Raw genomic sequence first — 18,568 nt, 5'->3', positions numbered from 1 at the left:
GGATGCAGCAGGGACACATGTCAGGTCTGGGCACTGCAGGCTAAGTGCTTCCTGGTGCTCCACCCACATGGCTCCAGGACAATCAAAGCTCAGGCAAGGTGGGAATATCTTCTATGGGGCTCTGGTACAGAAATCCCCTCTCAGGCCATTTTCTCTCATTAAAAGACCAGCAAACATGTTGTTTCTTACAGTTGCCCAGTATTCCCTCAAAGCTTCCTCATTAGAGACTGCACGAATGCACCTGCATTCTTGAGGGAACAGCTCTCAGTCTGAAGTGACTAAGAAAACAAAGGAACCCCTATAACTGCCGTTATTGTTGGGTTTTTTTTTTGATTTTTAATTTAATTGCAAAAGCAATCTGGGAAGTCTTTGTGTTGGAACTTCTCCCTGAGAGCTGTGAGAGGCTGACAACTGCTAGGAGGCTGATACCTTTGAGGAAACAAAGTCTTTGTAAACTCCCAAGGCTGGCATGCTCCACACTCCCAAAAACAAAGATGCCCCTTAGTAGCTTCAGGCTTGGTTTTTAAAAAGGGAAATAGACTTGAAATTTTAGGAAAACAAAAAGATAAAATGGATTCATACCTTTCTTGCTTACTAGATCCAGGGAAAAGCAGGAACAGAAGAAAGGAGATGATCACTGACACAGAAAGGCACTGACTGCACATGCACAGCAGAACTCCATTTAATCAGATAACAAAGGCAGCTCCCTTTCCCAGCTAGAGAGACATATGTAAATAGAGAGCCCAGGAGAAGCAGAACCTCAGAGCTGAGCTGATAGAGAATGACCTACTGTAATTGAACCGGCTACACGAAGACATGCAAATGCAACCCATGGCTCCTGAGGACTAACAATCATCACACGCTAGAGTTACAACTGGAGCAGGACTGCTCTGCCAGGCAAAAGGAGATGTCTGCTCCCACAGGGAGCACAGTGCGAGAGTGGTTCTGATCCAGCAGTCAGTACTGAGAAGCCCTAAGAAGAGAGCTCCACTCTGATTTCAGCCTGTCACATCCATGCCCTGTTCTCACCACCAAGGTCATGTTCTTCAGTCAAAATTCACAGGAGAGGGGGCAGTTGCCACAGATTAAGCAGGTAATTTCTATAGAGAACCAGTACTAGAGAAGTTTCCAAGGCTGCCAATCCAGGTTGTTGTGACCAGAGAGCAGTCAGACTGCAGCTTTAGGGACAAAGCTGCTCTCTTCTGTCCCACTGTTCATATGCTTCCAGAATCCACAGCAGCTGTGTCCTGGGCTGATATTAACTACCTCCTGCTCTCTTACAAAGCAGCCTTCTGCTGTGCGAGGTAGAGACCTTCCTCTTCCCCACGACCACCAAGGACTGTCAAAGCACCCTGTATCTGAAGGTTACAAAGAAGGCCCTGAACGCACCAGCACCTCTAGTGCTCACGCTGTAACTGCCATTTCCCAGACTAGATCTCACCTTTTGAAGAGAAGTATGGCAATGACAATGATGATGATTAGTATCACAGCCAGGACGGGTCCCATCACCCACAGCATCTCTGGCTCATCCTGCTGCTTTGCTGAGGCCACTTCCATCACGATCTCATCCGAGTAGGGGCTGGCTGCGTATCTCTTCTGAACAGCACAGGAGGAGAGGGAGAGAAAAGCAAGCACCCATTATGCTCAAGCAACAGCTACATTCTTGAAATGCTGAGTTTACCCCTGAGGTTACCAACTGAGGCTAGCAGAGAATGGTCATGCTTCTCAAACCTCAGCAACATACCATGAGATACTCCCTCCCTTGGCATCAGTGGAGGTCATACTATGGCAACAGTTTCTGCCTGGCCTGACACATTCAGGGTGCCGGCAACTTCACTGGTGTGAAACAGTTCCAGTGCCAGCAACTTCACGGCTGACAAACCTGACCTGGAGGTGCAAAATGAAGAACCCCAGCTAAGAGCCATTTGCCAGCCCTGGATTCTCTGGGAGCCAAATCACAAGCTTTTGAATCCCAACCAAATGCACAATGGGGCTGGCTGATGATTCTTAAGTGGTTTACAATACCTGCTGTGCTGATATCAACACATCTCTTCAGGATAGAGTTATATTAGGAAAACCCCTGCTGGGAGAGGCGGGTTTTCTTAAAGGAATGAAATGACAGGAACATTTTCTACCTGATGTCTTTGATAAACAGACCTTAGAAAGAGGCTCATTCTCACAGGTTCCTTTCCTTTCTGCAGTGTGGCTGCACAGTGATTTATAACCTGAAGGAACAGCTTTCTAGCCCCACTAGCTAGACGGAATCAGCAGAGACCCAAACCCTTCCTGTAGAAAAATGACATTGCACCTGATGTTTTGCTGCTGTTGCTAAAGCTTATGGAGCTGTGTTGCACCTTCACAGCTCAGTGTTGCTGGGTCAGAAGGGTTAACTGCTGCAAAAACAAATCCTTTCCCCCTATTAGAGAGGGCCGGAGCTGTATCAGTTCCCTGCCTGTGGCTTTTGAGCAGCACCAGCTGCCAGGCATTAAGGAGTCAGAAAGCTCTGCTCCTGCCATAGAAAGTTTCGGTCACAGAAGAGGTGCCTGTGGATCTATAAATCTCCTGCTTTAAGGTTGGAGTTTAAACATGCATTTCATGTCTTCACATATGTGAGGAGAAGAAAGGGATAAATCAAGCCTGCTGGTGTCACACAAATGCACATCTTGATCTACTCTCACAGGTGCCCTTGATCCCAGACAGGCTGGTTTCAAATGTGTGGAGTACAAAAAATGCTCTTATCTGGGACATCCTTCTGGCAGCACGCACTAGTTCAGCATCCTAGCTGCTCTCCTCACATTTATCAGCAGAGGTGCCACTGTCTGGGAAAGAAACGTGGAAGGTGGTTGCCACTCTGTGAAACCTTTCAGCCCTACAAGACCCTTTTTCAATAATTGAAATAGCTGCCAGCTCCTGGTTTAATTCTGTTCTTAGAGGAAGTCTGCACAGGACCACCGCAACTCATCAGACTGTTCCTACACCCCTGTGTCCAGTTCAAACAACAGGGCAAGGAGTCATCTACAGCTCTGAGCATGGCACAGACAAGAATGCCTCTGACTCCCCTTTCTTGGGCAAGTGGCTACTCTGTGAGGGAGGCAAAAAGGCTTTGCCTGCGACTCCCCAGGAAGGCCAAGGTGCATCAGTGGTGGGAGACGGAAGGAACACATGCTGATGTGTGCAGCAAGGTGTGGCCATCTCCAAGGCTTTGTGCAAGGGGCAAAGATTCATATCTTTTCAGACACACTTTGGAGGCACCACCTTCCAAGGGAAGGCAGATGCAGAAGAGATCAGGACTATTATCTCAGTGGCATTTCCAAAGCCAGACTGGGAGGTGCAGGCACCCCTGCTCCCAGAGACAGTGTTTCAACCACAGTCCCTCTGCCTTTGAAGAAGGGCAATGTTACGCTCTCCCGCTGACACTAAAGACACAGCAAGAAATTTCAGAGGAGCTGGGTGCGGGAGATAGCGCACAGCCTCAGACAGAGTGCCTCATGCTCCAAGTGAAAGTGGATGTGATGCAGCAGGGGATGCAGAAAGGTGGTCTGTAGGAGCAGAGTGTACACGAGGTTTGTAGGAGCACTACTGCTGGCTGGTGGCTTACTAGAGGGCTGTGGCACGTCTGTGCTAGTGGGGAGATATTGAGTATAGTTGAGATTGACTAGTTAAGGTCACCTCTTATTGAAAGGGATTGTCAGGATAGTGCATCTCAAGGCCTCTGCATTAGCTTGGTGTTAATCTGTTACTCTTCTTCCCTCACTGGTGTGCACATCTTGCCACAAGAACACATGAGCTGGATGAGCAATGAAGAACTAAACCAGCCCTAATGAGCAAGCAAATGAGGCTGAGGAAGGAAGCCACAGCTTGGAATCCAACCAAAGGATTTGGCGCATCTCTATTTTTTCCATTATTTACACACCGGCCACTGCTACAACTGCCACCACCACTCCTGCCCTGTGTTTACAGCTGGACATTGATGCCCAGGTCTTGCTGTGCTGCTCCCTGCTGATTGCATCAGCCTCTCCCATGCCTAGGCCTCATGTGCTGCTGACTTCTAGCAGGGAGACACGCAGGAGCAAGAATCCCCACACAGCAGGGAAGCGTGCACCTTTGCCCTGCTGATAATCCACTGCAATGGGAGACAGTTTTGTTTCTCCAGATGTCATGCCCAAGTGAAATTCTGGACAGAGGAGTGCCTGTGAGGACAGGTTTGCAGGGGGAACACCCTGTCCACTGCAGAGTCTCAGCAGTCACTGTGCAGGTTAGGATTTTGTGGACTGTTTTCTACAGACATTTACTTGAACCAAAGCAGAATGAGAACCCACCCCAGCCACGTGCCAAGCTCTGCTCTGAGCACAGCCCAGCAAGCCACAACTGAGCTTGTGCAGAATGTGTGTGTTGACACTGTCCTCCACTCTCATCTGTTATGTGGAACACACGGTGCCACTTCCCTCCAAAAACACCATTTATCAAGTCAATTCCCACAGCTGCCTCCGCTCGTTCAGGCCAGCGATGCAGCCTCCCTCCTCCCTTCACAGAAAACTCTGCCATGCTGCCTTGCAGCAACTGCTCACCCCACCTGCACTGAGCCCAGCTCAGCTCTGCTAGGACAGGCTGTGCCCCCCACACAAAGTCCTTACCGTGTCCCCATCCTCCAGCGAGGCCAGCACGAAGCAGCGATAGCTCAGGTCTTGAGACAGAGGCTTGTTGTAGAAACCTTTGTAGTTCTTCTCATCCCCCAGGGTGAAGGTCTCAGGCAGCACATCCACTTGAGCAGCAATGTAGGGCTTGAGTCTGTCTGCCTGGCGTCGCTGCCGCCTGCTCTGACTCCCTTGGCTTATGGCCTCCAGCAGCTGGGGACACACAAGGTGCCATCACTATTGCTGACAGCATGACACAGCCACCTTTCTGGCTGTGGCACTCAGCAGGGGTGGAGGGAAGGGAGAAGATAATTGGGTTTGATTGGTATCTGGTGGTACTAAGGAACCAGAGGCAAGTATTATCCATTTAGGCATTGCTGGGGCATCTGTCTGCAGAAGCTCGCTGCAAGAACCTCCACTAGGTTCTCAACTTTGGAAGGGTCCTGAATCCTGGGAAGCTGATGTGGTAAATGTTAGGGCTGAGACAGCCTAGCTGTGACTGTCCCCCTGAGTTATGTACCCCCGTGGGCTGTGAGGGAAGCAAGCCATGTCCTGTGGCCTAATTATTGATCTGGACGGCAACTCACACTTTCTTATGGACACTGGATGTGAATTACAGCTGACGCCGATGTTTAGGGAGAAAGTGACATTTGCTGTGTCTTTCCCTTCTGTCAGTGCTTCTGTACCTCACCTGCTGCTGTGTTGCAGGCAGAGCTTTGTTTAAACCACACAGAATGGTAACAGATTTCATGGAATGTTCACAGTAAAAACGGCAAATTTCATAGTCACAAATTCATGAAAAAGGATATAATGCACAAAAAATCCAATTGCACTGCTAAGAATGGCTCTCAGATGTTTAAAGATCTTTCTTCCAATGAATAAAAATGAACATCAACTTTGGAAGACAAATTCTAATTCAAAATGAAGAAGAAGGAATGAAATACATTTCACACAGAAAAGTATCAATGCAACATTGTCAGGGCAGACGGGGAACATCAAAGGGCTAGGGACAGTGATGTACACACAAAGTCACACTGCTGAGCTGGGCCTACTCCCCCTGAGGAGGACAAACTGGGTAAGAAACCCCTCACTCTTTTCCCTTCACAGTCAATCCTTGTCCTCTTATCAGTACTCCCATAGAAGCAATTTAGGAAAAGTATACTTTGTCATTATACTATCACCAGGGAAAAAAAAAAAAAAAAAGGTTGGAAAAGTCTTAGTTTCACAAATGTCATTATAATCCCAAGGGGAAAAAGCAGAAAGGTATTTTTTTGGAGTGTGGAGTTTGCTTCCTACACCCATCTCCTGCATCTGGTTGAGATTATAGCTGAGCTCTTTGGGGCAGAAAGTGCAGCTCTATGTGCATGTACACAAAACCACAGGGCTCCAGTTGTGGTTAAGGTTGCTGGAGGCTTCTGCCACTTATACATGCAATACACAGCAAAAGACTGCATCAGAAAACTGCTAGGCCTGCAAAGTTCAGATTCTGAAAAATCAGAAAATTAATATTGCCTGTGCAAAATTAATTCAGCTGTCTTACGTACGTGCGTTCTGCTGCACCCTTGACTGCAGAGTCACAGACTATCTTTTCTCTAAGTTCCCTGCTTTGTTCAATACACAGGACAGACACTGCTTAATCAAAGAGCAGATATTCCACATTTTGTTTTCTTCTTTGCATTATGCAGCCTGAAGCCTTGTTTATTGCTTACTATTCAAATCCAGCTCTGAGGACAAAATTAATAATTTCCTCATGGGCTTTTCTATGGTGCTGATCACTATACTATTACAAGTACTTCACAAACATTAATGATCTTATCTTCCAAACACCCATATGAGTCAAGATAAAAGTGATTATCCCAAATTTACAGATGGAGAACAGAAACACTGCAACATTAATGTAAAAAAAGTCCACTAAACTTAAATGTCAAATTGAAAAGACACCAGCTTGTTTTGTTTTTCAAGAAAATTCAGTATTTTCTTCAGAGCATTGACTTTATCCAGCTATTGACTTTCTCTGCAGCTGCGGATGTTTAGGCTTTGCAAATGAGAGCTCCAGGATCTCAAACTGAGCACTCAAAAAATCATAATATGCAAGACACTGGTGGCTAATGAAATTTTGTCTTAAATCATTTGCCTGAGGCTGGATGAGACAGAAACTAGTTCTTTCGATAGGTTTCAACCATCTAAAGCTGAAAACCAAATCAACCTTCCTCAAGATAGTCTTCTTTTTCTAGTGACATCTGTGATGCTGGAAAACTTCTGCAATGAAAATATGGAGACCTGTGGGTGATGGTTCTCCATCATACAGCTGTACTCCATTTGCAGAACAGAACCACAAATACACATTGTGGAGCTGGAACCTCACAAAAACGACTGTGTGATCATGTAAATAAAGCCAAGGGCTGACTTACCGCTTCTAACCATCTGCCATTTCTGAGTGCTTCAAGCTTGCAACTTTGTTCTCTTAATGGATCTTTCTGTGTGTGATTTCTTGGAAATCTTCCTTTACACTTTGGGGGTGGTGGTGTGCGTGGGGAAGAAAGAGCCCACAAAGCCCTTGTGTGGGAGCCTCCTGACACCTGCACATGTTTCATGCCTCAGGTGCCAGAGCACTCCTGGCACAGAACAAGCCGCATCTTGGGGTAATGGCTGATGAATGCTCAAAGCCTTTAACAAGCAGGCGTGAAGGGAGCTTTGCAGGTTTTGTTAGATACAAGAATGAACTCTTTATCTATACTGCAGGCTTAGGTACTGTCCAGAGAGGAAAAAGCCTCCTGACAAAAAAGCTTAATAAAATGAAACCAGTAATTTTCTCTCCTAGCTTGTTTTCAATATAAGCATGGCCATTTCATCTGGAAAAGGCTGCAAGGACTGCACGACCTGTGACAGGATCTGTCCTGGCCAGAGCTCAGAGACATTCCAGTGTGGTCTCCTAAGGGGGCACATTCTGGGAGGTGGCTCCCCCTTAGCTTGACTCCAGCCTCCTTCCTACATGGTGTCATGAAGAAAGGCTGAGCAGGCACCCATCCCACAGCCCCCATCTCTGATGTGCAGCCTGCACTTGTGTTGCTGCATCCATGCTACTGCCAGGAGGCCTGGGCAAAGTTTGCTGGGCTGCTTGGGAATCACTTCCATCACAGCAACTGCTACAGCTTCCTACCTGGTCCAGCTCCATCTCATCAGGCGTCCGCCACCGAGCCGTCAGGGTGCTGGTGCTCTGGTCTGCTGGCACAACCACGATGTAGTACCACCTGGGAAGAAAGGAAGTGTAAGCACTGGACTCTGAGCCATCTCTCTGGCAGGTCACCAAATAATGTGTGCCATATCACTCAAGGATGACCTACTCCTTTCCCTGCCCTTTAAGTAGCAAAAGGGCTCAGTAAGGAAAAGGCTGGTTTCCAGCTGCACCAGAGAAGCGAATATTGCCATTAGCACTCATTAGGATAATGAAGATCTACAGACTGGGTTCCAGAGGGTGGTGTAGGAGCTGTGAGAAGGACATTTATATAATCGGATTGTAGCAAGAACCCTGGGGAAATTGTGCTTCAGCACAAGGATACCACAGTAAGAATAAGACTTCCATAAACTCGCTTTTTTAATCTCCTTGAGGCTTTAGGCATTATTTATTTAAAGGATATTATACAGTGTCAGAGAAAGTCCCTCCTGATCCTCAACTGTATTTTTGCTGGTAGCATCTGGAGTATACCCACGAGGGTGAGGGCAAACTGTTGGAGAATTGTCTTAATTTTATTACACATCAATATTTGCTCAGAAAGAGCCAAGACCGTGATCCCATGTTACGGGTAAATGCCTGCCTCTGTACCACAGCCTGCTTGGAAATTCACTCCCAGGTTACAAAACCCACATGTTGGCAGAGGTCTGCCCTGCCTTTCTCTCCCCACCCCTAGTCCCCAACCCTGCCTTCTCCACCCGGGCATGGCACCTACCGAACTGGCACAGTGGTCTGCACTTTGGGAAGAGTTAGTGTAAATTTTCCTTCCTGTATGTACTTGTTTGTGGCGATGGGTTTGCTTTGCAAGACATCAGGAGCAGTGCGGATTGAGACGAGGTGCTGGAGACCCCCTGCACTGCTCCCACGGTTCATTAGCACAAAAGAATAGTCCGTGTCTGGCTGGAGGTCACTTATGAGCTTCTTCATCGAGTGGCCATCCACCTCCACACTCTGGCTATTGTACAGAATCTGAAACAGGAAAAGGACATGTTCATGCAGCTGACAGCTGCTGCTGCAAACTCACACTCAAAATAGCAGCGCTTGAGATGACAGTTTGGCTCTGGGCCCTCCCTCAGGTGGTTTGGCTACTGTATGCTTTGTAAACAGCCATAAATCTTTAGCTAAAGAAGGCCAACCCCCAGCAGAGAGGGAGCTGTGCTCCCTGTGCCTCGTAGGGATGGAGCAGAGAGGGGTCATCTCAGCTTGGGCGGCCAGGGCCAGCAGTGAGGCTGGTGGTGCCACATGCACTGCTTCTCAGCACCTACTTGGGGGAGGAATCCAGATGGCTGTGCTTTGTCCCCATGTGGAAGTGAATGGGTCTCTGTTTCTTGTCTCACGAGGCTACAACACGCAGTAGGCTTCTGGTGTAAAATCCTGTCTGCTTTAAATTGGTGTAACTCCCATGCCTACCAGCTGACGCCTGGTTGGATGCTTAATGCAGATCATCCCCCTCCCAGCAAGGTGACCGGGGGGTTACACGCCTCACCAATGATCTGACAAATCTGGCACAGGGCTCACAAATTGGTACCCGGGATGGCGGCTCTGCAGGTGTGACACCCTGTCGTCATGACAACAGATGCTGGCGCCACACAGCCGTGGGCAGGAGGTCGGAGCTGCTTTTCTCTGCCATGCCTGCAGCAAGGGGCTGTGGGCAGGGCAGGGCGGAGCCGCTGGGGGCTGGGGGCAGCCCCCCACGCACGGCTTTCCCCTGTGGACCCCTCAGACAACAACATTTCTCAATGCCCTGTCGTAGATATGCAGAACTCCCACCTCCCCCCAGGCACAGCAGCCATGGGCACTTGCTGGATCAGCTGCACCCAACAGCCCATCTCTCCTGGGAACCTTGATCCTGATCCTGCTGGAACAACTCCTTACCCCAAAACCCTGAGTGCTGCCTCTGCAAAGAAAAAACTCACACAATTCCCAGAGGCAGAGACAAATGGGGTGTAGACAGCTAGAGAGGCCACAGATTGTGTCCCAGCTTTGAAAAATCAGCATCTTTCTTTGCACCGAGGGACTGTCCAGCATGGCAGGGGTGTACTGGATTCCTGACAGTGGTGCAGAGACACAGCATGACAAAAGCTGGCAATGGCAGAGCTGGAGCATGTTAAACCACACCAGTTACTAGGTGTTACAGGCAGAGACCACACAGTAAAATGTGCTTGTTTCAACACTGGCCTTGAAAGAGAGAGAGAGAAGACAGCTCTGTGGAAGACTAATTACTTGAAATAATTTTTCACCAGCTGAGCCCACCATTCAGGCTGACGCTGGCAGCAAGGGAGGGACCAAACTTTCCTTCAGGTCCCCATTTCAGCAGGTGGCTGAAATCTACAGAAAGCTGCCAGCTTTCTAGGACAAGAGCAGCTGATTAGCACGGCTCTAATATTCAGTGTTGAAGCTGGAAGGAGAAGAGAGGTCCTGGAAAGAGATCTGAAAGACAGTGGAGCACAAGGACCTGGCTAGGCCTAGAATTTGCAGTTCAGCTTTTGTGTTATCCAAACAGCAATACCCACAGCATTCTTCAATCCTCTTCATGTCACTTTGCATGGAGGTCAGGATAGGAAAAGAGCTTCAGCTTTTTTTCTGTTGAGAAAAGACTCCCAATAGGTAACACAGCAGCAGAGAGACGCTAGCTATGGAGAAGAGATGCAATAGATCTCATTTGTTGACGTGCTTCAGTTTTCAGGAATGAACTGCAAAAGTAAGCACCAGTAACTAAAGTAACAGGTCTGCAGGGACAAAGGCCCAGCTGCTGCTCCACCTCCAGGAAAGGCTATCAAATGCAGCACAAGAGAACAGCCAGAGGGAATTGTTTTCTGTTGTGACTGCTCTTAATGGTAGTTTCTCCTGGGCTTTAATCCCTTTCTCCAAAGACTTGTACATCAGCTAAGTGGTAAAATGAGTGAAAAATCAAAATGGAGAAATGCTTCTTCCAGCAGCGGAATATCAGGTAAGTAGTTGCTCTGACACAGAAGTAGGCACACCAAAGACAGGACTACGAGACTTCCAACCATCTCAGCAGCTTTGCCGTCTGGAGCAGTACCACCCCTTCCAATGACAATGGCATTGCAATAGTACAGATATACCAGACGCCAGTAAGGCCCAGTCAGGGTGTGTCCTGAGGGAGCAGCCAGACCTCTCCAACATGTGCTCCCACACGGATTTGAACAAAACCAAAGTTCCAACATTAAAACCTATGCTGAAAGGATGAAAAGCCCACAGAGTTCTGGTGCCTCTTGGAAAAGACTTCTCGTTATGAATTCTTCCCTAATAAAGGTATCACCAACTGCTTCTCAGTGTGCTCTAGGGAAGACACCCACCAACTGCCTGCACATGAGCATGTGCTGGGGACAGAGCCATTTTCCTCGAGCAAGAGGAGGCAGAAGAGATGGTTAGCATTTCAGTTCACAGTTTCCCTACACTTGCTCTGCACTGTAACTGGCCAGGACACAGTCTCTGTTTCAGTGCTGACACCAGATGATGATTTTTATTGCCACACACAGTCATTTGCATCCAAAGACAATGAAATTGGCATTTGCAATGCTTTCCTGAAGCATTCTCTACTATCCCTCCTTTTCCCAGCTGCTGCAGCAGTTCCGTGTCCCTTTACCTGCCACAACACATTGTCTTCTCAAATGTTATGCACCATTAGTTAAGGCCTCTACAGAAACCTTACACTAATGTAAGGGCTCGGAAACAGCCATTCATGTGCAGCTGGAAGATGCCCGGAAGCTCAAGCAGGAATGCTATTTAGAGGTTGCCTCATGGCCCACTGGTAACTACCAGAGTCAGCAGCAAATCCGGCCCAAGGGTTCTGAACTGCCAAACAGTGCTGACTAGTCCACAGATTGCTGTAAAATGTCATCTGTGCTGCTCCTACTCACAGGAAAAGATTTGCAAAGCTAGGTGGGTCCAAATGTCACTGCTGAAGGTCTCACGCTTGATTTCAAGGCAGTACAGAATGTATTGAACTAAAAGATGAAAAGACACATAGTGTGCAACACTGGGAAAGATAACAACTCGATGGAGAAGTAGACAAGGCTGGAGTATTTGCAGGCAGAAGTAATTACTACGTTCCATGGGACACACTGTGAGAAAGCACTGCCCACCATTCTCAGGGGTTATTTCCAAACCTGTATCATTATAATTTTCAAAAGGCGCCATTCCTTTTCCCCATTTCTAAAATACCTTGTAATGCTGCCTTTAACCAATATATCCTCTGTCCCACTCTTAAGCTGAAGAATATGTCTCAGTAAAATGCACTTTCCCCAAGGAGAAGGTTGTATCTATCTTGAACTTTCCATGAAAACTCCAGAATAGCTTTCTGCAGGTGGAATAAAAAAAGGAATAGTGCCTCTGCTATACCACAACTGCTGGGCAACATTTTATAAGGAATTTATCTCCTGGACCAGAAGAAGCTGTGAAAATTCCCCAAAGAGATCTCAAAACTTCATTATTGATTTGGCAGCAATGAAAAATCTTAAGGTCTCAGTTCATTCTCTAATAAAAAAGCACCAGTCCTGCCTGTGCCTCACTATTCATTGTCAGAACAATATCTACTTTAATTAAATCTGTTAAAGTAGAATATGACACCCTTTGGGACATAGATTTAGCATGAGACTGTTTATCAAGTGTAGATAATACTAATTGTTCCCATGGAGATTTATCTGCTATGCTAGTTACAGTACTAGGCTCTGGCCTCAGCATCCCATGTGCCTGAATTAGAGGAGAGAGGTGAACCTTGTTTATAAAAACACAAAATCCTGAAGGTTAAGGATTTCTTTCAACTGGCACAACCAACAAGTTAGAGCTGACCCTCTTAAGCTCCTGGCCTTGACTCACGTGTGTCTGCAAGTCCAGGAATATTAATAAAAAGAAGGCACTATTAGAGAAATATCCTTTTAACACTCTGGTTTGCATGACTGCTCTTAAGTTAGCAAGTGGCTAATGCTATCTCCAGTGTCAGCTGAGGGTTAACCCCAAGCCAGGGCAGACCCTGAGTCACCTTGTGATAGCAATCACAGCTATGCAGCTAGGAGAGGAGACAGACAGGGCATCAGCATTACGACCCTGGCTCCTGGCTACCTCCAACCAGTCCACCATCCCTGTGTGGCAGTAATGCTCCAAGGGTCACACTGTCCCTTTTCCAGCACTGCACTGTCAGACAGTGCTGTGGGCTTTGGGCCACAAGGCAAGGCAGAATGAAGCACACTGGCTCTGCAGCAGTGTGCCAAGTAACAGGGCTCTGTGAAGTTCCTTGCAGCCAGATATCTGAACACTGATCCTAATGTGCCCTACATCTGGGAAAGCTTTGAATACCACAAGGTCTTCACAAAAGCCTTGTCTGCTTCAGCTAAACTGTATGTTAACAAGTGCTTGCTATTGATCAAGGTAATTCAGCTTCAGGGTTTAAACAAGGAGAGTTAGTAACAAGGAAGGGGAGGTGCTCACACACTTTGATGTTGATGCAGTTCAAGACCTCCCCTCATTCCCCTGGCCATGGAACCCCCACAGCTCATGCAGGCCTTGTATTTGCACTTTAGGCACAGCACGGCAGGGGGCACATGCAAGGAGAAAGAAAAGTCACACTGCTTCCACCCCGGCACCTTTGCAGAGGCAGCAGATTGGTGCTGACACTGGGAAAATTATCTTCAATGATGTGACATGTTGGTCTTGTTTCTTAAGGGAGAGAAACTGCACTGAGATCTACAGACTCCAGTCTTTTACCCACATAAATGACAAGTACTGGGGGTTAGACAAGAGCAGGAAGTCAGGGTCATCAGTGTTGTCTGCAGGCTGCTGGATGACACCACATCCAGAACTGTACTGGTGAAAAGAGAGCAGCATTCCTAAGAGTTCCCTCTGTACAGACACATTTTGTGCCGCTCACACCTGTAAGACCTTCAGGAAGTTTGATGATGTTTCTTCCCGTCACTGCCCATGGTATGCATCCGCCCTGATGCTCCGAAGTAACCCATGAAGGTGATATAGATGTTTGAGACAGGACATGTTGTGCAAGGAGTTATTCTTCGTTTTATTCACTGGCTGGTTTTCAGATCACTTTGTCCTGCTGATTTCTTGTGATTAAATCGAATCTGTAACTTTTCACACCTCAGCTCCGTGTCAGGCATCAGGACAAGCTTGTGTGACCACCATCATGGAGCTACAGTGGTGAGCCTGACTGATAGGACCCAGTTGATGCTGCTATCCACTGTCCTGCTCACTGCTACAGGTGGAGCTTCCTGTCCTCAAAATCCCACTCTTACCTTAAAAGGCACTGCAGATTTATAGGAGTCAGGCACTTCCCAGCTCAGCAACACAGATGTTTTCATGACGGCATTGACACGGAAGTTCTTAGCAAACACTGAAATGAAAAACAAGATATTTGAGCCCTGTAAAGCCAAGTCAGGAGGGAGCCAGGCACCAGCTCGACTCCAAGTCTCTTTGTCTAACTCAGCAGCAGAGGTCAAAGAGTTCAGCTACAGCAGAGAAGTAAGAAACGAGGAGAAGAAAGCAGCAGCCTTTTACCAAGTCTACCGTCTCCAGAGGAGTTGTGCTTTTTGACTATACTTTTCAGCATCACAGAAAGGAAGTTATAGGCTGAACTGCAGCCCTTCTCTATCCCCACTTCACTCACACTCCCTTGGCCCTTCATCATGATCAAACAGCAGTGTTATTCAGGTACTGGATCTGCAGATGATCCTATTCAGCCACCTGCTCCAGTTCAAGCAAGAGCCTTTCATGTACAGATAAAATATCCAAGTGTGCCTGTGGATGCAATTAAGGCACCATCAACACCCCTCTCCCCCCAAATGGCAACTTTAGAAAATCCTTGCTGAGCTTTCCCTCGCTGAACTAGTTTTAGACTAAGGAGCCACACAGTACCTGATTGCAACAGTCAGAGTAGAGCGAAGCCTCATGAACCAAAGCAAAGGTCCCTGTCCTGGAGGCAGAGCTTCCTGTTAGGGTTTGTTAGAGGGGCACTTACCTTGCTCTACAGGCATGGTCCGGGACTGGATGCTGGGGCTCAGTGGCCCAGCCCCCTTATTGGTGCGGGCCCTCACTTTGATGTCGTAAGTGGTATCAGGTTTCAAATTTGTCAAAGTGATACTCGTGTCCTTGGTGATGTTAACCAGGTCCTGCTGGCTATTTATGTCCCTGTATACCACTGTGTAGTTGACGATCTTGCCGTTCCTTTCTGCCAAGACCGGGGGGTCCCAGGCAACTTCTGTGGTGGAAGTCGTGAGACCCACCACACGCAGGTTCTGTGGGAAGCCGCTTGGCACATCTTCGGCAGTTGTGATCTCCTTCTCAAACTCCTCTCCTGGGCCAGCTCTGTTCTTGGCAGACAATTTGAAGAGGTACGTGGCCCCCTTGTGCAGGTTAGTCACTGTGTAGTGATGGTCTCTCTTCCCGAAGTCTATTGTGTTCATTTTTTCCTCATCCAGACGTCTGTACTGCAGCCGGTAACCCAGCAGCTCCCCTACCATCTCCTTGGGTGGGTGCCACTGGATGAGGGCTGTGTTCATGGCTGTCGTGCTAATCATCATGGTGGGCTTCCCCGGGACTGCAACATAAACACACAATGACCATCTATAGCCTGGGAGGAGGGGAAGGAAGGACCGCTTCCGTGCTGCTCAGTCCGTGAGGATTGAGGAAAGTGGGAAAGTTCAGACAACAGGGTGAAGAGGATGACAGACAATTCACAGGGATAGAAGCAGACTGACCCTAATCCGGTGGCGAAGGAAGCTGGAGCCAGCCAGCTCTTGGTTGCCATTTTCCCATGAGCTGCCATTTAAACCGGAAATAAATTCAGCCATATCCAGCCCCAAAATTCATCCCCTTTTACAGGAAACGTTTAAGTACCTCAAAGCATCATATTTATCTCAGAGAAGATCTGAAGCCCGTCCTCCCAATCAGTGGTCTTCAGACACTCCAGTCAGTGCACAGCACCAGGCCATGCTGGCCCTGATGCACTGTACCACACCAGACACCCTGAAGCCCGATTCCAGCACCCTGGTCTGTCTGGAGGCAGACAAATTTCATCCTGAAACCTTGCAGTTTTACCATCTGCAGAGGCAGCGAGCAGAATTGGGTGGGCTGTTTGCCATCAGAATATATTTTGGTTTAGCTGAGAAGTAGATTCATGATGTCAGTGTCGATGTGAGAGGTGAACACAAGCATTCCACAGGATTTTTGCTTATGCTGTACAAGTCAAGGGGTGTTGCCGTCACTGGTCAGGAACTGATGGCTTTAAATTGATGGCTTAATACCTTGATCTCCTTCAGTTAAAAAAAGGATGCGTCTTCACATCAGCTCAGATTTGTAAACAAATCAACTGATAGGGAAGATACTCAGAATCAAAGGCATGGGGCCACAGATTTGGAAAAAAAAAATAACAAAAAAGCCAGGATTGCAGCCAAACCTAGTTAAATATTCTTGCAGTTTTTTTGAAATGTATGAGCCCACAGTCGAGCAGAAGAGAAAACCGTATTTGCCAGAATTATGCCCACTTTATGCCATCAGAGGGCGACACCAACGCTCCCCGTTGAGGTCATGCCTGCAGTCGAGCCTCTAACAAAGGCCCTGAGGGCAGTTTTGTAGGTATTTAAGAGATACAATTACATTCTCATTGCCAGTGCCATCCTCCTTGCACTTGTAATACAACGTCTAACAGCAGCTAGTATTAAGGGACACAGTATTTTCAAAGCTGATTCCAAATATTAACCTTAAAATGTTCATCATAACATGGGAAGATCCGCTGTGGTTTACAGTACAACACTGGGATGTTTAGGAAGCTCTTCCTGTTTATAGGACAGCTGTAGCAATTTGATGAACAGAAAATACATCATGGCAAGGCACCAGGGAGACAGCATTTGAGATTGTGACAGTGGAAACTACCTCTGGAGCTCCCCATATGCAGTGCAGAGGAGACAGCAAGCTGTTCCTTGTTTAAAAACACCAGGAACAAACGCTCTCAGTTTGCGCAAGCTGCACTCCCATAAAAACAAGTGGTAAAACACTGTTCCTGTGGCTGGTGTGAGGAAGCAGCAGGATTATCGGCTGTAGGACAGGCTAGTGAGTGGACAAGACCATGTCAACTAGTTGCTATCACTGCCAAAGGCAAGCTTGACCACACCTGGAGGGAAGCGCCAGATGACTCCTGGGTGCCCCTGCTCCAGGCGCAGGTACGATCTACTCAGACAGCAGAACCAAGCCGGCTGGGATCACCAGGACCTAGAAGTTGTGTCTGCAGCACTTCTATGGCAGATTTGTTGCATTCCAGGTTTTACCATGGCTCTAGGAGCAGCCAGGCTCAGCTATGTAAGCAGTATCAATGGCAGAGGGGAGCTGAGAAGCACCTCTTAGGAGCCCTCCTTGCCAGAGGCCCTTCCAGGTGGCACTGCAGTCACACAGGAAGCAAGAAATGGCACTTGCCTAAAGGAACAAGGTGAGGACAGGCCAGGACTCCAAAGCTGAGGGAGGGCCTGGACTTTCAGGCTTCCTCTTCCCAGGTCTCTGAACTATGCAGATGAGTTCAGACTCATGAGTTTCACTGCCCTCTCACCAGCCCTGGTAGCATCTCTCCATCAGTTTGCTGCAGTTTGCTCAGGTGATCCAGTGGCAAAGCCTGTTAAGTATGGGCTGGAGATCACAAGAGTTTGTACCTCTGCAGCATCTCCAACCCTCTTGCTTCCTCCTGGCCTTGGCCATACTCTCCACACACCTCTTGGGAGGTCTTACCACCACCCCTACGAGGATGTGACACCTGCTCCCCACACTCACCTGCCCCTGTGGTGGTGATGACTTTGGGCTTGCTGCGGGCACCGTCTCCTTTGGTGGTGTAGGCAGCAACTGTGACGGAGTAGGTGGTTTCTGGCAGCAGGCCTCCAATGACTGTCTCCTGGGAGTGCATTTATGAGGCAGAGAGGAGGCAAACGAGAAGAGCAAATACTTGTTACTGGAGTGAGCCAAGGGAAGGCACCAGGGTCAGTGTCTCCAAAAGCAACACACTGACAACACTCCCTTGGCTCACACTCATGCATCGTGCTCAAACACACACATGTTGCACAGAGCCAGCAAACAACTGCTACCACTCCAACACTCGCCTGCCTCATTTCAATCCCTGCCTTTAACACTTGGCCTTTCCAGGGACCCACCAGCAACCCATGTCAGCAGCTGTGCTCTCCCACGGCTTCTGCCAAGAGGGAGATCTGATCCAGATATGGCTCTGTGTGAAAGCTAAGTAAGAAGACTATGGAGCTGTGAACCAGAGCAAAAGCCAGTTCACCTGGCTATGAGAATCTCTTGGGGGCTAATTCCAGGGTTTTTAAAGTCATCACTTGCAGCAGAGCTGTGGGGAGCACAGGGAGGCAGTGCAGAGGTGGGGGGGCCCCGGGCAGGGAGCACCTGCAGCTCTAAGCATTGTGTTCACCCTCCTTGCCAGGCACTGGGTTGCAGGGATGGGATAGGTCAGTGCAAGGCCCTGGCAAGACCTAGAGGGAAAACCTGCATCGTGGGAGGTCTGGGAGAGGGCAGACTCACAGGGTGCATCCTTGCATGCTCTGGCTTCCTCTGGGCAGGAGGAGGGCATGGCTCCACACTTCAATTTGAGATCAAAGAGAGGAGCAGCACTCCTCCCTCCTGGCCTCCAGCAGCAGCGTGACTGGTGCCAAGCCTGGCTGGCCAGGCCTGCAAACGA

The 18,568-nt window shown here is 48.2% G+C and overlaps 1 protein-coding gene across 14 annotated transcripts in view; it reads right to left on the bottom strand.

Annotated features, from left to right (window-relative positions):
- PTPRF (protein tyrosine phosphatase receptor type F) overlaps positions 1-18,568 on the bottom strand; it is a 381,489-nt gene that overhangs the window by 34,114 nt on the left and 328,807 nt on the right. For 11 of the 14 annotated variants that reach the window (XM_066192652.1, XM_066192651.1, XM_066192656.1 and 8 more), the window contains 7 exons: positions 17,653-17,770; positions 14,855-15,433; positions 14,133-14,230; positions 8,582-8,835; positions 7,795-7,885; positions 4,635-4,847; positions 1,442-1,596 (listed from right to left, as the gene is read on the bottom strand). In XM_066192652.1, coding sequence (XP_066048749.1) covers positions 1,442-1,596; positions 4,635-4,847; positions 7,795-7,885; positions 8,582-8,835; positions 14,133-14,230; positions 14,855-15,433; positions 17,653-17,770 — 1,508 coding nt within the window. The remainder of the gene's footprint in view (positions 1-1,441; positions 1,597-4,634; positions 4,848-7,794; positions 7,886-8,581; positions 8,836-14,132; positions 14,231-14,854; positions 15,434-17,652; positions 17,771-18,568) is intronic. The other 3 variants (XM_066192663.1, XM_066192664.1, XM_066192665.1) reach the window with 1 other exon arrangement.

Source organism: Chamaea fasciata, unplaced genomic scaffold (assembly GCF_029207755.1).
Source record: "Chamaea fasciata isolate MVZ Bird 193981 ecotype frontalis unplaced genomic scaffold, bChaFas1.0.hap1 SCAF_10, whole genome shotgun sequence".
Lineage (NCBI taxonomy): Eukaryota > Metazoa > Chordata > Aves > Passeriformes > Sylviidae > Chamaea > Chamaea fasciata.
Note: the sequence above shows the minus strand (reverse complement) of the source record. Positions and strands in the feature narration are given on the sequence as shown.